The 11,490-nt window shown below is 34.6% G+C and overlaps 1 protein-coding gene across 1 annotated transcript; it reads left to right on the top strand.

The window, feature by feature from the left end:
• The first annotated feature begins 467 nt into the window (after nucleotides 1-467).
• Nucleotides 468-6,142, top strand: LOC147385172 (uncharacterized). Its single transcript, XM_086425991.1, has 8 exons — nucleotides 468-1,057; nucleotides 1,535-1,682; nucleotides 1,820-1,970; nucleotides 2,075-2,200; nucleotides 2,293-2,373; nucleotides 4,548-4,740; nucleotides 4,834-5,101; nucleotides 5,478-6,142. Exons 1-8 carry the CDS (start codon nucleotides 866-868, stop codon nucleotides 5,726-5,728), a joined length of 1,410 nt encoding a protein of 469 aa, XP_086282117.1. The 5' UTR covers nucleotides 468-865; the 3' UTR covers nucleotides 5,729-6,142.
• The last annotated feature ends 5,348 nt before the right edge of the window (nucleotides 6,143-11,490 follow it).

Here is an 11,490-nt window from a genome sequence, read left to right as displayed (position 1 = left end):
ACTTGCCCCGTTGACCTCGGTTTTTTCTTATAAACTAACCAAAAATGATCTAAATGCTTTCATCTTCAGTCTCTAGCCCACTCCCCCTCCCTCTCACCCCACAAAAAAAAAAAAGTTTAATTTTTCCTTCCTAAATCAATCATCTTTAAGCTTTTCAATCTTTGTGGTAAATTTATTTTAATCAATTAAAATTCCATCATTTTCTACTTTCTCAAAAAACTTATTTTGCATTGGTTTAAAGGTTGAAGTCGATAAAATCTTAAGATTGAAGATGAAAAGCAAAGAGTTTAAAATGAATGTACTTGATAAGAAAAATCAAAGTTTTATGGCTAAAGATTGAAAACAACTGGTTTCAAAGGGGGTATCATTAGTTTGAAAACATACGAGGGTTTCTCAAATATTATCGAAAACGTGGAGGTCTAAGTTTAAAGAAATCACCCAATTTAAAACCATTCACTCAAACAACAGACAAACTAGTTTTAAATAATCTGCCCTTTCTGTTTTAGATTTTTTGATCGTAACTCTCCGACACCATTTCAGTGCGCGCGAGAGAGACTCCCTCTCTCACACAAACACTCTTCGCCTTCTGTTTTTTTTAGGGTTTCTTCGATTTCGTTCTTGGGTTGCTTTAAAATCGTTCTCGCCAAAAGAAAGCCCTAGACTTTTTATTTCCCCCCTTTTCTTCTTAGGGTTCTAGGGTTTATCTTTCAAACATCTGTTGTTGGTCTCGATTTTAAGGTTTATAAGCGGGATCTGAGCTTCAGATTGTGATTCTCTGGAGAAACACAGGATGGTTCATATCTCTTGTTTTGGTTTATGAGGTGCAATTTTACTGTTTTCGGGTATAAATTTTGGGATTTCTGAGATGGATGGAAAGAGAATTTGCGTCAGCCCTCGCCCCTGTTGCGGTCGTCGAATTTTGGCGAAGAAACGACCACGCATCGATGGATTTGTTAACAGTGTCAAGAAGCTTCAGAGACGAGAGATATGTTCAAGACGTGATCGTGCTTTTAGTATGAGCAATGCCCAGGAACGCTTCAGGAATATAGGGTTGCAGGTTAGTTTTTCTAATTTTTTGGATTCTTGATGTTCTGTTACGATAGAGTTTCAGTTTAGATTTTAGAATGATAACAGTAGCACTCGTTATATTTGATTGAAGACTACTTGTTTCACAATTGGCGATTCAAATTAAAAATAAAACAGAATCTTTTCTATATAAAGTTATTGTAGTTTGTCTATGAAAGATTGAATCTTTATCATAAAATTCACAATATTCATGAAACTGAAATAGTTTGTTTGTTTGTTGGCATGCAAGTACTTGATTTTTCTAAGAATAATAATTTTCTGACCCCTCCTTCACAGAACCGTAGATCATTTCCTTGAGATACCCACAACCAAAAATCATTTTCTTGTGTATCCCGAGCCAAATGATCTGTGGTTATGTGACAGGGGCATCAGATTATCACGACTTTTTTTCTAATTAGCCTAATTTCCAAGAATTCAATTACTTATCTGATTTTTTTTTTCTCATCAGGAGGAATATGATACCCATGATCCGAAGGGTCATTGTCCTCTGGTACTGCCATTTCTGAAGAAGAGATCAAAAATTATTGAGATAGTGGCAGCACGTGACATTGTATTTGCTCTTGCACAATCTGGTGTTTGTGCCGCATTTAGCAGAGGTGAGCACACATGATTTTAAGTCACCCACATTTGGAATACTATTTTGCGAAAGAATCTTATGTCATTGAGATGAACCACTAATTCCAAAGTTGATGTCAATGACATGCCTTCTATATTTGAATTTTTTTAAATTCAGAGACAAACCAGAGAATATGCTTTTTGAATGTGAGTCCTGATGAAGTCATTCGGAGTTTGTTCTATAATAAGAACAACGATTCACTTATCACAGTTTCAGTTTATGCTTCGGACAATTTCAGCTCTTTGAAATGCAGAACCACAAGAATCGAGTGTGTGAACCCTTTCTCGCCTTTTTTTCTTCTTTTAATATTATCTATATTCTATTTTATGTGTTTGCAACTTCTTAGTGGAAAAAATTCTATAACTGTGATAGGTACATACGAAGAGGAAAGCCAGATGCTGGTTTTGCCCTTTTTGAATCTGAGTCACTGAAGTGGCCCGGTTTTGTTGAGTTTGATGATGTAAATGGGAAGGTTCTCACTTATTCTGCACAAGATAGGTATCATGTTTACTTATATCAGTATGTTCTAGTTCATCCAATGCATGTTTTGGTTTTTGAATCTAAACTTCCTTTTGTTTTTCTTTTAATAGTATATACAAGGTGTTCGATCTCAAAAACTATGCGATGCTGTACTCTATATCTGATAAAAATGTACAAGAGATTAAGATTAGGTAAGTCATTATCTCTTACTCTCTCTCACCTTTGATTGTCGGGATCGGTATTATTTTTGTCCTTTTAATTCTTCTCTCTCTGTCCCCATTTAAGCATTTTCTGTATGTTTGACAACTTTCAGTGGTATATTTTCTTCTCATGAAATCGAGAACTACTTTCGTGATGCTTTAATTTTTTAATACATTCCAATTTGTTGATATGATGGACCAGGCCCTATTTAGTTCGTCATACTCTTCCATCTTTTATGATACTATTTTGTGGCATGTTCTCATTCATTGACATAATGGGCACTCTCGGCTTAATAAACTTTGATGCTATGCATTACAAATGTCTGGTTCCTGGCATAAAGCTAGTTTGCAATTAGTGTTAAATTTTACTAATGCCCCTCAGAAATACCAAGAGAGATGAGAGTTCCCTGTATGTCTCTTTTGGTCTTTTCTTTTGTTCTACTGTAACAACTCTAATAAAATCACCTTGAATTGGGAGTGCCGGGGGGATGGGGGGGATTCGTTTTCTTATTGAGTTATTTGTAAAGAGAATAATATATTCATATTAAAGGATAAGTCTTATTTCAAAGCGGTCTCTTTGAGTTAGAAGTAGCATCATTTGGACCACTTTTGTCATATAAGAGTTATGAGTTTGAAGATTTGGTGGTCTTTCAAGTTGTTGGAAGAAGGTAGTTCATGGTGGGCATTGGGAATATTTCGGTAGGGGAAAACTTTGGAAAGATTTGGCGAAGTGTTGAAAACATAGGAAAAAATTTAAAGTAAATATCACTATAGAAACATATAACAAGATTTATTTCATATATTTGATATAATAAATATAACATAATGAATTTTTTTTGTCAAAGTTCACGATTAGCTTATTTATCCATGATTTTAACAAAAAAGGTCCATTAAGAAAACCATGAATCTTTTTTTTTTTTTTTCCCTTAAAAAATTTGCTGATATTGTCACTTGGATGGTGGGGATAGCTATAAGTGCTTCATATTAAGGTTCCTTAAATGTTAACTTCAGTGTTAGGGTGGGGGACATGGGAGGTTATGCCATTTTGGTGGTCAGACTCTTACAAGTGAAGGTCTCGCAATTTGTTGAAGCAGACACTTCTAGCTCTACTATTGAGCCTAAAAGGAACTCAGCTATATATACTTCGGTGGTTGTAATGTTTTCCTGGATTCATCTTGGACTTGGAGATCTCCATGATCCTTACCACTGCAAGCGTGAAATGATGCAAATGGCTCGTTGGCTAATGGCAGTGTTAGGTATGCAATTGTGTATCAGGGATGTCATGATCTAGCTGCGTTTTGCCTTTTCTGCATAGCTATTTTTTGTAATATATGGTACAAAAGAAAAAAAAGGGGGAAATAAATGAAGACAGAAAAAAAAAAAGTGAAGGGATTTGCACAATGGATTCATTACAAAAGATATCATGGGTGTAGTCACTGAAAATATTGAGTTATTTTGTCTTCCTTTTCATACTTCTTCATTTAAGGAGTAATCAAAGTCGACTCTTCTTTGTTGGAAACCAGTTTTTTTGCTTGAGTTTCTTCAATATTCTTCATGGATATCTATTACTTTGTGGACATCAAAAGCAGATCAAACATCAAGACTGGCTAGATTTGATATCATTTCTTATTAAATTGTTATTTATTCTTCTTTATGTTTATAAATCAATACTCACAGAAAGTGATTATAGGAAAATGAAAATTAATTTATAAGGTTGGTTTTCTTAACTGCCTGATATTGTGGATTGATTAATTCCATGTAGCACCTTTGCATGAGTTTCGATTACTGCCTTTGTACATGTTTCATATGGTAGTTTGTTTGATGTTGTGCGATTCATCTACTTTTACTTGAGTTATTATTTTTGCATGCAGTGCTTTTTATTTTCAAGTATGTGCCATCTGTCTTAATGAGGGAATTCAAATGATTTTCTCTTTGATGTTATGCGATCCCTCTACTTTTGCTTGAGTTATTATTTTGTTATTGTTGTTGTTATTATTATGATCATTTTTTTTTTTTCATAAAGTAAATGCCATCTATTTTAATGAGGTGATTTGAATGATTTTCCTGTCTTGAGTTTGATCCAGGTTGATATTCTGTAAGTGGTGTTTGCGTATTATAGCATGCATGTTTATCCTCCCACATCTAATTTTCTTTTTTTACAACAGTCCAGGCATTATGTTGTTGATATTTACGAGAATGGGTAGCCATGTTCCGCTTAAGATTCTATCTATAGAGGATGGCACTGTTCTCAAAGCTTTCAATCATCTCCTTCATCGAAATAAGAAGGTGGATTTCATAGAACAGTTCAATGAGAAGCTACTGGTAAAGCAAGAAAATGAGAATCTTCAGATTCTTGATGTAAGGTTTTGCTATTTCCACATTAAAATAACACTTCAATTACTGGGTTTTTGTGTTTTTGCACCTATGGAGTTTGACTGACATTTCTTGTAGGTCCGAAATTCTGAGCTAACAGAAGTTAGTAGAACTGAATTCATGACTCCATCAGCATTTATATTTCTATATGAGAATCAGTTGTTCTTGACTTTTCGAGATCGAACAGTTGCTGTTTGGAATTTCCGGGGAGAGCTTGTAACTTCATTCGAGGATCACCTGTTATGGCATCCAGACTGCAACACAAACAACATTTATATTACGAGTGATCAAGATCTTATAATTTCTTACTGCAAGGCTGATTCAGAAGATCCATTAGAAGGAACTGGTATTTTTTTTAAATCTTAGTTTTAGGGCTGAAAATGTAAGCCAGGACTAGGACCCTAATCATTGAACTACTTCATGCACTCAACCATTTTATTGGTTTCTTCATGTACATGTTCGCACTTCCATGTATTGTCATAGAGGGTTTCCGTAGTTGGTTGTGTACGGTTCATAGCAGTCTATATTTTGGGCAATTAGTGCTGGAAACACCTTGGATTGGGAAGACCAATGTCTCTGCATGTTCTTGTTATTCAATTAATCTATGTAATGTGCATGGACACCGATGCTCTTGCATACTATTTGGGGCCCAATGGCTTCTTCATGTGTAAGCTGAGTATATATATCAAGCTTCTAATTGTATTTATGCATCTCATGCACAGCTGGGTCTATCAATATCAGCAATATCTTGACTGGAAAATGCCTGGCCAAAATACGTGCAAGCAACGGCAACCCAAGGGATGACGAGTGCAGCAGCAGTGGTGGCAAATGGAAGAAGCGGTCTTACGCTTCTCGGATCAGAAACTCAGTTGTGGAAGCCTTGGAAGACATCACGGCACTCTTCTATGACGAAGACCGCAATGAGATCTACACCGGTAATAGGCAGGGATTGGTACATGTATGGTCCAACTGAAGGTTATCTTGCCTTTCTGTTAAAGACCCCGATACCATTGCACCCAAAAATGGTTGAATCCATTGCAGACTGAGGTTTGCAGCTGTGTATCATCCTCAAGTGCTCTTGTGGTGCCATTTCTCTGTTGTTGCCTTTTTTTTTTTTTCCATCCATTGTTGGGAACTCCAAACTGGGCGCAATACAGTCAATGAGCTGGTACGTGCCTCTCGGATGGAGGAGATGAGGGGGGACAAGAAGATAATTAGAATGAACTGATGGCTGGTTGAGCTGCGTGTCACTTTGTGCTATATAAGCCCACCATGTTTCTGTTTACCTGTATACTGCATTGAACTTTTGCAATTACTTATAGATACAAGTATTGAGTGTGAATCTTATTAACTTGAGTTGGCTATATTGGTTGGTTTTCCTTTTCAATGCTACGAGTTGTTACCAAATTGTTGCCTTTCTTAGTTAAATTCTTTTAAAAGAGAGGAATACAAGACTGCTAGGAAGGAAAGAGATGGTTGATATAAAAGCTTTGTTATTTTGATAGTTAAACTAACAAAATTGCACTTTTATTTAAAATATCAGAAGGCTTGGATTTGGTGACTCATGAAAAACGACTGGTTGAAAAACATGTGATCTCAACAGTTAAAACATGAAATCCAAGAGTGGGGGTTTATTTGATTGTATTGGCTAGTGGAAACTTGGTCCTCTGAGTTGATTCCAATGCACCCGTGTTATGAAACATGTGTCCGATCCCATTTGAATGGATTAATGAATATGTGAATTGAATCTAATTCGTTTCATTTAATCCTAAATCTATCCGAACATGTCTATTTTTTTTTAATATATAAATAAAAAAATCATATAAAATATATTTTTCAACTACAAATATAGAGGGAAATCAAAAAAGAAAAAAATTAAAATGTTTTATCTATATGTATTTAAATGAAATTAAGAATGCTAAAAGAAAATATTAAAATATGTTCGGATTAAATTTTTTTAGAGTGAATTGGGGTAAATCCAAATGCAATTCGAAATTATTTCGAATCTAAGAATCTGATCTGAAAATCCAATTTTTCATATTTTCTTGGATCTGTCCGGTTCGTACATTGGGTATATTACGGATCATTGCCATACCTAAATGAAACCTTGAAGCATGGAAGCAACGAGATCCATGTAGTTGATGTGTCCCACTCGCACATGAGGAATATTTAGACAAAGTTGCAATGCAAGACAACATATGTGTTTATAGCTCTCTTGCGTGAGCGTGTAATGTGGATTGATAGATAGATAGATAATTAATGAAACCGTACCCACGGAAAGATAGGAGGTGATGTGGTTGGCTGTTATTAATATTTCGTAACATCACCATCGAATTTGAGGATCTACCCACAGCTTTACTTTACATAAGAATTTTAATTATTTATTACATAATACATAAGCACATGGGGTTGGCCAAAATGTACGAAGCCGAAAGTTGACACGTGTTACTTGAATGCTTATGTTACTATCAGTCATGCGACCCAACCCATAGTTTTTTTTCAATAGCCTTCTTTTAAAATGCTATATTGTGCGTTAACTCCGTTGTATAATGCCAACTTTAAGGTCTTCTCCCTCATTAAACATCTTCAAATAAAACAAAAAAATCGCCCATTTCCTTTTCATTCCACCTTAACTCTACCACCGAATTACAAAGCTAACTTAGATAACAATACTAACTTAACCCAAGTGGTGCCTTAATATTGGTACAACAAACCCTAGTCCACGTTGGCACCGTCAATTGATAGGTCCAAGTGGTGCCTTAATATTAGTACAACTCTTGTTTCGTTAGTCGTCACCTCAATCTTTCCACGTGCCGCTTGTTAATATGTTCTCTCTTAACCGTTGTTCATTGTGCTCGCATGTGTTAGTCATTCCTTTTGTTGTATCATCAATGACCTGAGAGTACTCTTGTAATGGTTTCACATGATTTGGGATGTAATCTTGGCGCTCAAGCCTTTGCCACCTCATTGTGCCACATTATGGTCCCTTGTATGCACTGCGTCGTGATCCCTTGTGTATTCCTTTCATCGACTAGCCACTTTGCGACGCTTCATATTGACTAGTCAACCAAGATTCCTCCACTAACAAGGTGTCATGTGGCTCTTGGTTAATTAGAAGTGGGTCAACTCTTTTTGGGTCTCCCACATTTTCAATGTCAAACATGGATTAATTTCTAATAGAGAACATTTTAGGAGAGGTGATGATGCTTGTTTATGTAGTTGTACTCTCCATTAGGGTATAAAATGGGTCATATTTATGTCAGATCTAATTATATTTATATTCATATTTGGATGTATTTTATTCGACCCGGTCCAAATCTTGCTAACTAAGACCATATTTTAACCATTTTGTATTCACCAATAAATCAAACAAGTCAATCCAAATTAGGATCGGACCAACTCATATTTTAGTGAGTCGTTTGAACTCTCTCTCTCTCTCTCTATTTTACCATGATAACCATTTCATTTTATAGGGATTTGTGATCTAGAAAACATATTTTGAAAAACTTAAAAATATAATTTTTTAAAAAATAATATATCATTCATATCGAGGCAGATCAAGGATGGATCATATTCGACCTGACTTTAAGTCAAGGGACATTAAATTGTGTTCAACTTTTTTTTATTCAGATCTATTCACCCAATGATCGAAACCAACTAAATTTGGTTTTTGGATCACTCCGTGTTGAGTTTAGTCCCACATCGAACACTCATTGCCTTGTCTCTCTCTTTGTAAGTTCCTGGGCTTCTCCACTCATTGTCAATTGATTTTGAGTTATCATGGTATCAGAACGGGCCTTTCTCTCCTCCACGTCACCTAGTTCATATCTCCACATGCTTTGTCCCAATCCGGCCTACTCGTACAAGGGTGTGTTGAGTTTAGTCCCACATTAGACACTCATTGCCTTGTCTCTCTCCTTATAAGCTCCTGACCTCTTCACTCATTGCCAATTGGTTTCAAGACTAACCCATTTTCTACCTTACCCTCAGTTACAAGAACAATTTTTATTGGATATCGATACCCATTGAGTTCAATTTAACTTGATTGATCCAATCAGACTCAAACTTCCCAAAACTAGTTTGCACTAATTTCTATAGTTATGAAAAAAATAGATGTATAAATTTAAAATATATATATTTTTTCTTTTTTCATAAGATGTATTAATCACAAAATCTAATATATTTATCACACTAATATTTCAAATTTAATCATGTAAAACTCAAGAAGAAGAAAAAAAAAAAAACATGATTCTTACCATGTAAACACAAAACGTAATAGTTGGCAGGATTAACATAAATAAAGTATATATTATTGGGATATCTATAAATCTTTGCGTGTAATATGTCTTGCATTCTTATTGGGTTTGGACTCCAAGAGGAAAGACAGTATCAAAAGGGACATTTCCCTCATGCTCTAGACCATGCTACTTGACTGGATCCATATAGGGTTTCAATAGTAGTGCTCCCAAGCCGAATTTTTTTTAAAGATATATATTGTATTTTCGAGTAGGGTTTTTTTATGTTTTTGCTCTATGAGGTTCTTTGCAGCTATGGATATAGATTGTAATATTTATTTGACGATAATGGATTTTCTCTCTCTCTCTCTCTCTCTCTCCTATGGATGTAGGCAATTTATCGAACTATATAAATCTTGTGTGTTTGTTTTATTTTTATCTTTACTCTTGTTACACTTCCATACAACAATCTCAATTGTTGAATTTTATGTTTATATAATTGGGATCACATACTTTCTTATGAGTCACCCATCACGACCCTTCGATTATTTCTATACACAAGCAAAAAAAAAAAATACTTAGCAAAAAACTATTTAATAAATCAAACTAATCGATCTTAATTTAAGACTAGTCAATGAGTGACTGATAAATAATGGATCGAAAACTTGTTTGATATCATCTGAATCCGTTTCGAGAAGAACTCTTCCAAACTTTTTAAATCATATGCTGTGGATAATTCCTTATAATTTCAATTCTTGATGGGAAGTCTCTGATGTTGATTACATGGTGGGCTCTATTTACACATACCATTAATAAATGAGTTTAGATCCCCAAAAATACTAATCGAATATAAATCCTCCAATGATGGTGGTGATGATTTTTTGATAAAGAGATGTTCTAAGTTCTAAAGTTCAAACAAACAAAATAAGAGTCACATAATAGGGAATGAGATTTGTTGACTTTTTTATGTGGACCCTTTTTTTTAGCTTAAGTGATGGATGAAATGATGGGTTTTTAAGTGATTTGGAAGACAAAGAAGTGGTATTTTTGGAATTAAACTTTAGTAACAGAAGAAGAAGGTTTCCTTGAAAGAAAAGCATGTTACAGTACAAACTTGTTGTAAGGGTAGGAAGAAAAGGAGTAACAGCCTTAGCTTTGACAACACTACTCCGTTTGCCAAACCATAAAGCTCGCACTCACATACTATTGTTATTATTATGCCGTTTCTAACGACCGTTAAAAATGTTGTTGAAGGACAAAATATAAAATAGAAAAGCAATATAGTGTTTTTGGGTCCATTTCTTTCTTCTTCCGTATGAGAATTGCTATCGAGGTCGGTCCCATAATATTAGTTAAGAGTGGTCCTCAATCCCAATTTCACCCCTCTTAGTGCGCATTGACACCTGTTGTTGTAAGTAAAGCTGCCATTCACCATGTGACCTTTACTCCTCACATTTGAGAAAATTGCAACAACTTGGGGTGGGTGTGTATCTAACACAACCTGGCCTGTCTGGATCAAATGTTGTATTGGACTTAAATCACTTTATTTTTATATATATGTTATGAGATTTTTGAATTAAACTTAAAATTTGAATTGGGTTTGGGCTATCTAATCAAATCCTGACTTCACCTTTATATTTTTAAGAAAATGCTTGATTGTTTGCGTTGGACAATGGATTCGTCACTAGACAGTGCATAGAGAATCGTTGATTTTCTAATTTTGATCTAATAAAAATAAATTTATGATTATCTGTGCATTATTATTAGGTCAACTCGGTGTCCAACGCAGATTGCGTAGCACGATTTTTATTTTTATTGATTAGTCAAATTGATTAATTATTATCTTTTCGTTATTATATAGATTTGAACTACTAACTAGAATACATCTTTATTTATAGAGGAAAAAAAAAAAAACAAGATGGAATGTCTTCTTAGCTACATGAAATCTTTAATTATGAGTTCAAATCTTATAGGTTATAAAGTTTTTGTTTAAATTTAATACTTAATTTAGACAAGTCTATCAAATTTGACTAAATTCTTTTAATTATAAACAAATTCAGTAAATTATATTTTACAACTGAACTCCTAGGATTAGAATATTATAGATAATTTAATCCTTAAAGGCCTTTATAAAATTAATTGTATTACTATCCATATGCCATGCCATGAGAGCCATCCACAGACAAGACAAACTCGTTATTCGTGGCCGAATTTCAACGAATCAACCAACTGATCCGACTCAACTGGGAGATCCATCTGTACATCAATTACTGATGCACCCGTGATAGACCTGCGTCTTCTGACACGTGTCTGAATCATCAGGCACATAAGTTGTATCGCTTCAAAATTTATTGCACCGAGTTTGTGCCCTCTAAAACACTGGCTCCAATTTCCATTGACCCATTTATTTCACCTCAAAAATTAACACATTTCTTCCCTATTATGTCCTCAAGTTTTATCAAAAATTACTAAAACAGTAATTATATTAAAAATGGCTCGT

Source organism: Akebia trifoliata, chromosome 15, assembly GCF_017979445.1.
Source record: "Akebia trifoliata isolate Shusen 1 chromosome 15, ASM1797944v1, whole genome shotgun sequence".
NCBI classification, from domain to species: Eukaryota; Viridiplantae; Streptophyta; class Magnoliopsida; order Ranunculales; family Lardizabalaceae; genus Akebia; species Akebia trifoliata.
The sequence above is the reverse complement of the archived record's forward strand: the minus strand, read 5'-3'. Positions and strand labels throughout refer to the sequence as shown.

What these genes read in the sequence shown, in the direction of transcription:
- LOC147385172 (XM_086425991.1), top strand. Translation starts at nt 866, where the DNA reads ATGGATGGAAAGAGAATTTGCGTCAGCCCTCGCCCCTGTTGCGGTCGT. An exon ending in ACTTATTCTGCACAAGATAG is followed by an intron (nt 2,201 to 2,292) that starts GTATCATGTTTA and finishes TTCTTTTAATAG; the next exon opens with TATATACAAGGTGTTCGATC. An exon ending in AGAATCTTCAGATTCTTGAT is followed by an intron (nt 4,741 to 4,833) that starts GTAAGGTTTTGC and finishes CATTTCTTGTAG; the next exon opens with GTCCGAAATTCTGAGCTAAC.